This window comes from Pongo abelii, chromosome 4, assembly GCF_028885655.2.
Source record: "Pongo abelii isolate AG06213 chromosome 4, NHGRI_mPonAbe1-v2.0_pri, whole genome shotgun sequence".
In the NCBI taxonomy this organism is placed as follows: Eukaryota; Metazoa; Chordata; class Mammalia; order Primates; family Hominidae; genus Pongo; species Pongo abelii.
The window spans coordinates 182,002,224-182,014,823 of NC_071989.2; the positions used below are offsets into that span (position 1 = coordinate 182,002,224).

At 43.8% G+C, this 12,600-nt stretch overlaps 1 protein-coding gene and 1 long non-coding RNA gene across 6 annotated transcripts in view; one reads left to right on the plus strand and one right to left on the minus strand.

Annotated features, from left to right (window-relative positions):
- Positions 1-6,382, minus strand: LOC129059626 (uncharacterized). Of its 2 annotated transcripts, XR_008525639.2 has the most exons (4): positions 6,184-6,382; positions 2,315-2,459; positions 1,935-2,050; positions 1-1,631 (listed from the first exon to the last, which is right to left on the minus strand). It is a non-coding gene; the product is annotated as an uncharacterized LOC129059626 (long non-coding RNA). The 2 variants fall into 2 exon arrangements; XR_010140077.1 differs by lacking the exon at positions 6,184-6,382 and having other exon boundaries at positions 1,935-2,743.
- Positions 5,906-12,600, plus strand: part of BNIP1 (BCL2 interacting protein 1) — a 23,138-nt gene continuing 16,443 nt past the window's right edge. For 2 of the 4 annotated variants that reach the window (XM_002816207.4, XM_054556251.2), the window contains exons 1-2: positions 5,906-6,043; positions 8,293-8,385. In XM_002816207.4, coding sequence (XP_002816253.1) covers positions 5,960-6,043; positions 8,293-8,385 — 177 coding nt within the window. In that variant the 5' untranslated portion in view covers positions 5,906-5,959. The remainder of the gene's footprint in view (positions 6,044-8,292; positions 8,386-12,600) is intronic. The other 2 variants (XM_063724405.1, XM_054556252.2) reach the window with 2 other exon arrangements.

A 12,600-nucleotide genomic window follows, 5' to 3' on the forward strand; every position in this document is an offset into this window, starting at 1 on the left:
ATAACAGAAATGTGTATGTGTGTACTGTATCTGCCTTTCCACCCATTTTTATGACACTGTATTCCGCTGCCTGCTTTTTTACCTTATTTCCCTAGGATTTGTCCTACAGCTTAGTATTGTGGTTGACAGCGATACTAGGGCTGACAGCACAGAAGTCACAAGAGAAGAGTGGAAGGGCAAGAATTCAAAGCATTTGTTCATACAATGTGGCAACCTCTTTTGCATAGTTGCGTAGGATCCTGTTTGTAATGCTATCATAAATATTCTGTAGTTTTTTTTTTTCTTTCCCAACTGGAGCTATGACACTTTTTATTGGATTCAGTCTTGTCTCTTGTCTAGAAAGAACTTTTATCTTGTTGACGCATGAGCTGTTTAAAAATTATCCTATTAAATGTTGGTTAATAGTTGTGCAGTTTTTCATTTCAGATGGAAAGGCAATGCAAATTTTGCCTTTGTTTTCTGTCACCTTCCAACCCCTGAGCACTTCTAGTCAGATACAGATTCATCAGTGTATGCAACATCCTTTGTAATTTAAAATAAAAAAAGATGAAAAGAAAAGGTTCTGAATTGTTTGCCTCATGTTTTTGCCCTTCCTTTCTGTACTTGTATCTTGCTTACCTAGGTAACCATCCGCTCCTCAAGATAACCTATTCCAAAGAAATTCCAAATCACAGAGAGTGGTGAACTGCTGGTCTGCTGCCCCTCTTGTGGTAATAATCAAAGAGCTAACATTTTTTTGACACTATAGGTTGATTTTTTAATATTTTAGTGACATTAACTAATATATAGAATTATTTGTTGATGTAAGCATTTGCATTCTTCACAGCTTAGAGGATATTCTTATTTCTCCTCTTTGAATCTTTGGGCAAGTGTTCTGCATGGGAAATAAAATATTTTGGGTCTCTCCTGATTTAAACATTTGTATGTGTTTGTGTGTTTAATCATTCTAAGTCTCCAAGCTAAGCTGGGCGTATACATAGAGCCTTAAATCCAGAGACCTAAGTGAAGGCTTCCATCAGAGTATGTGGCTGAAAGTCAGCCAGCAAATATTTGTTGAGCACTTACTCTGCCAGGACCTGTGCTAGGTACTAGGCAATAGAGAGATGAAAGAGAACTCCAGACCTGTGCTAGGTACTAGGCAATAGAGAGATGAAAGAGAACTCCAGACCTGTGCTAGGTACTAGGCAATAGAGAGATGAAAGAGAACTCCAGACCTGTGCTAGGTACTAGGCAATAGAGAGATGAAATGAAAGAGAACTCCAGGAACTCACAGCCAGCATGTGAACAGGACTGCAGAACAACACAGGAGCTGTCACAGATATGCAAAGGACTCTAGGTACATTATTGTTGCTGAGGTGTTTTCAAGGACACAGGTACCACATCCAGTGGCGTATATTAGAGAATTGATAGACTTGTGTTCTTAGTATTCTGGACCCTTGAAGAAACCCTCTGTTTCGTGTGAGTGACACTGGGGCCATCAGGAAGCAAAGGGGAGGGGCATGGCCTCCCATGGACTGGTTCTGCATCAGGACTTGATCTCTAAAGACCACTGCTCACAGGATCCTCTGTCAAGGTCTTGAGACTGTTAAAGGGCTGGGTGAGCCAGATCAGTATAGTCCTTAGGAAACAACCTGTGGATAGCATCCAGTTAGATGGGTCACTCAGCTGGTGAGCTGTTCAGCCACAGTACAGTGGAGAATTTGAAAGAAAGAAAATGGCTGGGAAGTGCTATAATATCCCAGCTAAAAGGTTCAGAGCAGGAAGAAGGTGTTAGAAAGCCCTAGGGGAGGGAGTGGCATTCCTTAAGACTCTGCTAGGTGCTTTTTTGTTACAGGAAACTCAGCTGCTACTCTCAAGGGCCCAGTGAAGCTGGTGGTCATGTCCATTTTACAAAAGAGACTAGACTCAGATGAGGAGACTAGCCCCAGACCTACCTTATGTGATTATAGAGCTCCAATTCAAACTCCAGTCAGCTTGCTACACTACAGAAATAATTCGTATTCATCTCTGGGATCAGGCCAAGTCACAGGCAATATTTGGAAGGATGTCTCTGTAGTGGGGGATAAAGGCCTTAGAATCTAAAAACCAAAAAGAATTAAAGCCAAAACCTAGCAGATAAACAAAAGCTAGTCTAAGGATCAGTGGGTAAAGGTGATAAGGGAAGCAAAACAGAATTGAGAGGAATCAGTGATTGGGTGTAATGATCACCAGACTGCACATCTGTTCCTTGAAGATGGCCTCTAGCTTAAGGTTTAGGATTGGGTCTCCTTATTGGAAGGAAGTATATTGGAGGGTAGAGAAAAAGGGAGCTTACGTCTTCTTCTTTAGCTGCAGCATAGAGATGCAACTGGGGACTGTTGATTGCATACGAATATCCAACAAAAAGCATGATGTGAAAGGATCCCAAGGGCACGTGCGCAGGTCTGCCAACTGCTGGCTTTGGGGCTTCTCTGCTGTACCTAAATAGGGAGGTTCTATGTGAGTATCCAAAACATTGGAGTGACCTGAAGAAGGTAAACCTCAGTTTCTTTAAAAAGTTTTAACCTTAAAATATTACCAGGAATAAACTTAACAGAAAATGTATACAAGGCCTAGGATAAAGAAAACTTTGAAAGTACTGTGCAGGACACAGAAGGAAATGAATAAATTGGAAGATACACCAAGTTCTTACACAGGAGCAGTGACATAAAACTAACAGTGCTAAGTTAAATTAAAAATATAATGTTGCTAAAAAAATGTAATATCATCCTAAGAAAACATACCAAGAGGGATAAAAAAAAAAAAGTTTACACAGGGATAAAATAGCTGGAAGATGCTGGTAGGCAGTGGGGGTGAGGGGGCAGTGATGCGGGGGACAAGGGGAAGAGGTATTTAATCCTAGCAGATATTAAAAGTCATTATAAAACCATAATTGTTAACACTGTCATTTTGATGCATGAATAGGCCAGTCAAGCAGAATAGAAGGTCTAAAAGTAGACTCAAATATATATGACAATTTAGTATGGCAAATGTGGCATCCAGAACCAGTGAGCAAAAGGTAGACTCTTCATTAAATAGTATTGGAATAACTGAGTAACCTCCGGAAAAAGTAAAATTGGGTCTATATCTCACACCATAAGCCAACACATATTTCAAAATAGATAATGATCTAAGTGTAAAAAAAAAAAAAAAAGCTACAAAAAACCACCCATAAAAACACTACAAGGAAATGTGGGCAATTCCTTTAAATCCCTGTAATTTGGACCCCGAATCCAGGAATCATAAATGAAGATTGATAAATTCAGTGTAAAACAAGATTAACAAAATATTTAAGACCAAAACACCGTAAGCCAAATCAAAGTTCTATAGACTTTTTAAGGCTCTAGATGTCTTTAAAAAAAAAAGAAAATAGAAAAGCTTTGAAACTCATCTCTAGGGACTAATCCTCCTAATATATAGAGTTCCTGGAAACAGATATGAAAAAAACCAACAACCCAATAGAACAATGAGCAGACAACAGAATAAATGCAAATAGCTCTGAAGCATAGGTAGAGTTTCTCAGCCTCCTTCATGATCAGAGAAGCGCAAACTAAAGAAGGCATTTTCACCTAATCAGATTGGCAAAACTTCCAATTTTGTTAACCTATCGTGTTGACAAGGCCACAGGAAACGGGCATTTATGCCATGTTGCTGGAGGGAGGATGGGTTGACATAATCCCTATGAAGAGCAATTTGGTAATATGTCAGAATTTTTACATGCATATATCCTTTGACCTAGCAACTCCATTTGCTCTGGGCAAGTCATTATTCCTCTCTGCCCCGTTTTTACCTCACAGAGTTGTGAGAGTTAAGGGAGACACCCATGAAGCGCTTCGTACAAAGTTCTTGGCGCATAGGAAGTGCTCCCAAAATGTGGGCTAGTAGCAGAATAACAGCAGCTAACAGGCATTGAGATCTTACTATATGCCACATTAGCACACTGTGCTTGGTGCTTTTCATGTATTATCTCATTTAATTCTCCAATCTGTGAAGTAGGCGCTATTGATTATCACCAGTTAGCCTCTGAGGAGACGGAGGCACAGGCATGCGAAGTGTGCGGTGGACAGGATTTGAGCCCAGGCAGATGCCAAGCCTGTGATACACTGCCTCTCTATTAGGTGCAGTGCGGTGATGAATACCTTACGAGAGGGTGTGTAGAGGGCTGTAGGGACACAGACAAGCACAGAGCCCCGCTTACAACAGGTGGGGACCATATTGACTTTTTGGGGAAAAGATGGCTTTCAGTAGAGGCTGTGCCACTTTCTTTCTTTTTTTTTGAGATGGAGTCTTGCTCTGTCGCTCAGGCTGGAATAGTGCAGTGGGGCGATCTCGGCTCACTGCAAGCTCCACCTCCCGGGTTCACGCCATTCTCCTGCCTCAGCCTCCCAAGTAGTTGGGACTACAGGCGTCTGCCACCACGCCCGGCGGATTTTTGTATTTTTAGTAGAGATGGGATTTCACTGTGTTAACGCCAGGATGATCTCCATCTCTTGACCTTGTGATCCACCCGCCTCGGCCTCCCAAAGTGCTGGGATTACAGGTGTGAGCCACCGCGCCCGGCCTAGGCTTTGCCACTTTCAAGATAGGTAATCTTGAGACAGGGTTGGTTGTTTTTTGTTTTAATCTACTCTAAGCCCATCTCCTGATCTGTGATACTAGTGTAGTACAATTTCAAGGGTGGTTGTGAGGATTAAGAGAGATGAACATGGTCGGGCGCGGTGGCTCATGCCTGTAATCCCAGAACTTTGAGAGGCCGAAGCGGGTGGATCATGAGGTCAGTTTGAGACCAGTCTGACCAACATGGTGAAACCCTGTCTCTACTAAAAATACAAAAATTAGCTGGGCATGGTGGCACGCACCTGTAATCCCAGCTACTCAGGAGGCTGAGGCAGGAGTATTGCTTGAACCTGGGAGGTAGAGTTTGCAGTGAGCCAAGATTATGCCATTGCACTCCAGCCTAGGCAACAGAGTGAGACTCCGCCACAAAAAAAAAAAAAAAAAAAAAAAAAGGAGAAAGAGATGAACATTCAGGTCCTCACAATCTATGCTTGCTGAAGTGACCTGAACAAAAGCAGATGGAGTGGGGTCGAGTGGGGGAAACGCTTTCTAGGAAGAGGGAACACCACATTCTAAGGCTACACATCCAGAAAGAGCTTGAGCAATTCAGGAAGGGCGTAGGGTGGGGTGGCTGATGGCCGGGGTGGCTGATGGCCTTGAGGACCAGCTAAGAAACTTGGATTATTTACTAACAAAAATAAAAGAGCCACCATTTGTTGAGGGTTTGCTCTGACATTTCCATCAAAACTACCCTAGCAAGGTAGATTTAATAAATCCAGTTGTATACAAAAGGGAACCACGAGAAGCCATAGAAGGGCTGCATACAGGGAGGTGACTTGATCAATTTCGTGTTTTACAAGGATCCCTCAGATCATGTGTTGGAGTGATAGGAGGTACTCTACTGACCTGCCTTGAACTCCATACTTTAAAAAATATATGACGTTTATCATTTCCTCTTTTACTCCACAATTTATACTCACTGTAGAAAATATTAAAAATATAAGAAAGTTTGAAGAAACAAATTATTACTTGTACTTTCCAGAGACATCTCAATTGATGCTTTTCTTCCAGTCTTTTTTTCTATGTAAAAAATATATAGTTATTAGAATGCCTGACAGAAGGAAGATGGAAAGAGACCACTGTGAAGTGTTCTTGATATTCCCTCTTCTCTTCCTCTCCATGTTATTAGGGCCATACCAAGAGGAGAGGCTGATTTCCCTACACGTGTCAGGGAAAGTCCCAACTCTGCGCAGGGACCCTCGCTTGCCATTTTCGCCGGTCTCTAGGGGGCGCTGCCCCGAGACTGGGCGGGGAAGAAAAGAAGGCGGTGCGAAAACGCGTTTGAACTTGGGTCCTGCCGCTGCCCGTAGCCGGCGTCCCCAACATGGCGGCTCCCCAAGATGTCCACGTCCGGATCTGTAACCAAGAGATTGTCAAATTTGACCTGGAGGTGAAGGCGCTTATTCAGGTACTGATCCCGGGACCCCTTCCGGGCTCCAGCAGCCCTAACCCAAGCTCTGCTGGTCTGTGAGCTTGGCAGTGTCATTCCCGAACTTTCCCCACTTGGTTTCCCGGACCACAGGCTCCGCCCCATGTTGGGCTACCCACCCTGGTCCCCATTTGGTTGTGTCCCCGTGACTGCTGGCCTTGATCCTTTTTCCGGGTGCCGCCGGATCTCCTATCTCCAGAGCACCCCACTGTTCTCCGCCCCTGACTCAGCTACTGCTTCGGGGCTCGGCTTTTCCCCTTCCACCTGCAGCCCTGGTCGTCGCCCCGCCCCTGACCACCTCACAACCTACCTGTCACCCTGCTTGGCCCCGCCCTCTGACGCTGCTTCCCCATCCTCTGGTAGCGTCCGGGAGGCAGCTAGCCCCGCCCCCTGCTGTCCAGCTCCCCTGGCATCCAAGGCCACCTGGCACGGGAGGCACCGGGTGAAAAGAATGTAACCTGGACCGTAGTTGTGATTTTATGCTTGAGGAAATCGAGTACGGCGCCAAGGCCTAGGTTAGAAGGCAGACCTGGGTCAGTGGCAAAACTGGGACCTGGACTGGGAAAGTCAACCTAGGAATAACACCTTAGAGTGTTACCCCGTTTGAACAGATAGGAAATGAAGTGTTTTGCCTTAAACCATTTAAGGATAGAGGTAAAATAAACGAGTTGACTTAGGCAAGAATTAGGAATGTAGACACGGTTCCATGAGTTTAGCAAAAAGAAACCAAGAGTTTTAAACCTTGTTTTTTTGTTTGTTTTTGTTTGTGTTTGTGTTTTTTTGAGACGGATTCTCGCTCTGTCGCCCAGGCTTGAGTGCAGTGGCGCGATCTCGGCTCACTGCAAGCTCCGCCTCCCAGGTTCACGCCATTCTCCTGCCTCAGCCTCCCGAGTAGCTGGGACTACAGGCACCCGCCACCACGCCCGGCTAATTTTTGTGTTTTGTTTAGTAGAGATGGGGTTTCACCGTGTTAGCCAGGATGGTCTCGATCTCCTGACCTCGTGATCCGCCTGCCTCGGCCTCCCAAAGTGCTGGGATTGCAGGCGTGAGCCACCGCGCCCGGCCTAAACCTTGGTTTTTAAAGCTAATCATTTTCAACAAAGTCACTAAACATTAGACGTAGACTCAGAGTTTGTAAGAAGATGTGGCAAAAAGTGCAGGAAAATAGGGCTCCCCAGATAAACCAGATGCAGAATAAACCAAACTAGATGCAGAATAAACAAATACGGTGCAAAGAAGTGTGATTAAATGAGTAAGCCAGAGAAAAAGTGAAATTTGATGCAGATATTTAAAACTTCTTGAACTTCACTTCTCTGAGGTATACATTACAAAACTTCTGGGCCAGTTATAGAAAAATAAACAGGTTTCATACAAATGAAATTACATTTTTACATAATCTAAATTGCTTAGGCATTCTTCTGTACTCTTTCTAACATTTGGGTTCTTGTCATTGCTGATGAGAAAGACTGATTATAGCTGGATGTATTGCATTCTTACCGTGTTCCAGCAGCTCTGCTAGGTGCTTTACATACATACATAATCTATGATGTTCTATGAGGTAAGTAGTGTTGTGATGAGGAAGCTGAGACACAGAGAATTTAAATAACTTTCCAGGTAACTTTACACAGCTCATAAGTTGCTACAGCCGGGATTCGAATCCACCTGGTCCGTCTCCAGAGCCTGCTGTGAAAGCTGGCACCAGTAATTCTGAATGTCCAGCAACAGATTCTAAATCTGCCCTTAAACATGTCTATATAAACACTCTAACTTATCAATAATGGTTTGTAAAATCACACTGGAGAAGTTAATCTCATCATATGATGCCAGATATTTAAACATCCTGATCTTCCAAGTTGGAAGGATCTAAGGTTCTAAAGTTATAGTATCACTTTTGCATGTCCATTCTTGTTGGGCATACAAACTGTTTTAAGCTTTTTCATACTGGCCAGGTAATGTTTTGTTAAAATTTAGGCACTAAACATTAGGTCAAAGCAGTTGTGTTTCTTTCTAGGTTTTTATATTAATTCAACATTAATCTAAAAAGGAATGAGAAGAATGTAAATGATAAGGTTTTTTCTTGTGTTGAAGAGGTAAACAGCAAAGATCAGGACGAATTATAGTCAGTACGTTAATATTAGTTGGTCTAAACCAGCTCTCTCACTGTATGGATGGTGTCATTTCATTTCATTGCCTTGAGAAAGGCCTTTCATCTGTTCAATGTCTCCTAGGATATCCGTGATTGTTCAGGACCCTTAAGTGCTCTTACTGAACTGAATACTAAAGTAAAAGAGAAATTTCAACAGTTGCGTCACAGAATACAGGTGGGTATTCTCAGAACTGAGATGCTGAGTATCTCAATTCAGTCAATGAAGGGGGCTCAGTCCTGGGTATATCCTCTGCTTGAGAGCCGTCTGGGTTCTTCAGACACCAGCTGAAGGGAGCAGTAAACACTTAGAAAGTGAGGGTGACTCTGTACTAACCTGCTCTCCAGGTAAAAACGAGAAACTTTTGGCTGGGCCTAGTGGCTCACGCCTGTAATCCCAGCATTTTGGGAGGCCGAAGTGGGCAGATCACGAGGTCAGGAGATCGAGATCATCCTGGCTAACACGGTGAAACCCTGTCTCTACTAAAAATACAAAAAATTAACCAGGCATGGTGGCGAGCGCCTGTAGTCCCAGCTACTTGGGAGGCTGAGGCAGGAGAATGGTGTGAACCCAGGTGGAGCTTGCAGTGAGCCGAGATGGTGCCACTGCACTCCAGCCTGGGCAACAGAGCGAGACTCCGTCTCAAAAAAAAAAAAAAAAAAAGAGAGAAACTTTTGCATGCAGAATCCTGCCAGCTGTGTCAACAAGTGGATGGCAGGAACACCATTATCCTTGGAATTTTTGAAATCCTGGGGACACTTCAAATACTTTCTCTTCTCTACCATTCTTTCTACCGTATTCATTCATTCACTACCTCAATCCATCACACTCCTAGGTTTTTTTTTTATGCTGTTACTTTGCTCAGCATCTTCCTTATTTCAGTAGTCACCAGTCACATCATATACACATTTAGTATGCCTGAATTCAACTATGGTATATGTGCTGTCTCAAAAAACACTAGAGGGTGACAAGTAGCAGTTTTGTTTGTTTGTTTTATTTATTTCACATTTTATTCTTATTACATTGGGCTGGGCAAAGGGTTGTGCACCACTGTATAGATCATGCTATTCTGTTGCTTTCATTTTTAAAAATGAAAATGAGGCCAGTAGTTTGAGAACAGCCTGGCCAACATGGCAAAACCCTGTCTCTGATAAATGCAAAAATTAGCTGGGCATGGTGGCACACGCCTGTAATCTCAGCTACTTAGGAGGCTGAGGCAGGAGAATCGCTTGAACCCAGGAGGCGCAGGTTGCAGTGAGCGGAGATCGTGCCACTGCACTCTAGCCTTGGTGACAGAGCAAGACTCTGTGTCAAAAAAAAACACACATTTTTTTTTAAATAGAGATGGAGTCTCCCTATGTTGCTTGGGCTGGTCTTAAACTCCTGGGCTCAAGCAATCCTCCTGCCTCAGCCTCTGAAAGTGCTGGGATTATAGGCATGAGCCCAGACTATTGTGTTGCTTTCAGACACAATTGGGATTCAGCTTCTAATTGTTTCCAAGTTCAGGATCTAGATCAGAATCAGACGACGAAGACCACTCATGGGTCTGGGGGCTGCTGAGAAAAAGCCAGGAAACAGGTATGGAGCTGACTATGGAGGGCTCATGTTTCAAGGCCCCCATCTGGGCACCCAAGGATCCTGCATGCAGCTCATGGGTAGAAGGGCCCACAGCAGCCCCTCAAAGTGAACAGGGATGGCACAGGCCCAGGGCTGGAACTGAGGAGTTGGAAGGATGACTGTGTCTGCACACTTAAAAAGATGTTGTCCATCTGTATCCTGGAATCCTGTGTAGGCCCTCTTCATGAGGACAGGAACAGGGTTGGCTCCTTGGCCTCTAGTTAGCCTCATGAGTAGTTCAGTAAAAGTCCTGCAAACTTGTCATTATCTGGAGACATTCCTGCCAGCTCCTCTTGATGCCCCTCTACTTGAAACACTAGGCAGTTGCTTTATATTGTTCATGATTCTTCTTCCTCAGTTATTCAAATCTGAGATAATTGCATTCTTTTAGGGAACTCTGGATATCCTGGTCACTCCAAGGGTTGATTACTGTTCTGATGGTTTTTCTAGTTTCTTGGTTTCTTCTTCCTTCTTTATTTCCTGAGATTTTCTAGTAATTTCAGTCTGATGTCTTACATTCTCCATTTTTATTCCTGAGTTTTCTCCTGAGATTCTTCTCACTGCAGCCACAGGACCTAATGTTGGGTTGGCAGAGAACTAGCACTTACTCTGCCCTAGTGGGACCTAGGAGAGTCAGGAGGTACCTGAGTGTGGAAACATGCCTGCTCCTCTAGACTTCTGGAGGTCTCTTAGAAGTAGTAGTTTGAATAGTGGAGATGTTTCCCCTGCTGTACCTTCAGTGAGGGTGAGGTGGGTGTTATGGATCTGCCCATCTATATTAGTCTGTTTTCATGCAGCTAATAAAGACATACCTGAGACCAGGAAGAAAAATAAGTTTAATGGACTTCTGACATGGCTGGGGAGGCCTCACGATCATGGCAGAAGGCAAAGAGGAGCAAGTCACGTCTTATGTGGATGGCGGCAGGCAAAGAGAGAGGTTGTGCAGGGAAACTCCTGTTTTTAAAACCATCAGATCTCGTGAGACTCATTCACTATCATGAGAAAAGTGCAGGAAAGACCGCCTCTATAATTCAATCACCTCCCACCAGGTACCTCCCATGACATATGGGAATTGTGAGAGTTACAATTCAAGATGAGATTTGGGTGGGGACACAGCCAAACCATATCACCATCCCTGGATGGGTCTTGTGGCACCTGGTCTTGTGGTATTGGGGTTTTGTATTAGGCCTTTCTTGCATTGCTGTAAAGAAATACCTGAGGCTGGGTAATTTATTTAAAAAAATGGGTTTAATTGGCTTATGGTTCTGCGGGCTGTATGGGAAGCATAGCAGTATCTGCTTCTGGGGAGGCTTCAGGAAGCTTCCAGTCATGGCAGAAGGCAAAGGGAGCAGGCATGTCACATGACAAAAGCAGGAGCAAGAGAGAGATTGAGTGAGAGCTCACTTACCACTAAGGGGATGACTTATGCCATTCATGAGGGATCCACCCCCATGATCCAAACACCTCCCACCAGGCCCCACCTCCAACACTGGGGGTCACCATTCAACATGAGATTTGGGCAGGGACAAATATTCACACTATATCAGATCTAAAGACTTGTGCTTTTTTGGCCAGCACAGTGGCTCATGCCTGTAATCCCAGCACTTTGGGAGGCCAAGGCGAGTGGATCACCTGAGGCCAGGAGTTCAAGACCAGCCTAGTCAATATGGTGAACCTCCATCTCTACTAAAAATACAAAAATTAGCTGGTCATGGTGACCCGTGCCTGTAATCCCAGCTGTTTGGGTGGCTGAGGCATGAGAATTGCTTGAACCTGGGAGTTGGAGATTGCACTGAGCCAAGATCGTGCCACTGCACTCCAGCCTGGGTGACAGAGCAAGACCCTGTCTCAAAAAAAAAAAAAGACTTGTGCTTTTCATATAACATGGCCCCCAAAGCCCACCAGCAACTCTATTGTTGCTTAACAGAGGAAGACAGTCTGTTCTAAAGCTGGTAGAAAAGCTGGCCAGTTGGACCCCTGAGAAACAGTATGTCTGTGTCCTGTGTTTGCCTACCTCAGAGATTTTCAAGGGCAATTTTGAAAATGTACAATTTTTGCTATTGGAGTTAATTATATGATTTTCAGCAGCGTTACCATACCTAGCTGATCTCTTCCTGCCTTCATCTCCAGTACTGATTTAATCATCTTAATTTTTTATTTTTGAAAAGATGTTCCTTTTACATGTTTTATGTATGTGTCTGTGTCTGTATCAACATTCAGTGAAAAGTCTCAGTTATGCCCCAGTTTTGTTTTTTGTTCCACTCTTCCAAACAAGTAACCACTTTTGTTACTGATAGGTCATTCCAGAGCTTCTCTATTCAAATATTTAAAAAGACAAATTTCTTTTTTTTTTTTAATTTCTTCCTTGTTTCTCATCTAAAAAGTAGCATACTAACACACAGCTTTTAAAAACTGTATACTTTTTTTTTTTTTTTTTTTTTAAAGACGGAGTCTGGCTCTGTTTCCCAGGCTGGAGTGCAGGTGTGATCTCTGCTCACTGCAACCTCCACCTCCTGGGTTCAAGCGATTCTCCTGCCTCAGCCTCCCAAGTAGCTGGGATTACAGGTGTGTGCCACCACACGCAGCTAATTTTTCGTATTTTTAGTACAGATGGAGTTTCACCGTGTTAGCCAGGCTGGTCTCGATCTCCTGACTTTGTGATCCACCTGCCTCAGCCTCCCAAAGTGCTGGGATTACAGGCGTGAGCCACCGTGCCCGGTCAAAACTTATACTGTTAAGTATAATTTTATTATACGTATATTGGAAAATTTTCCA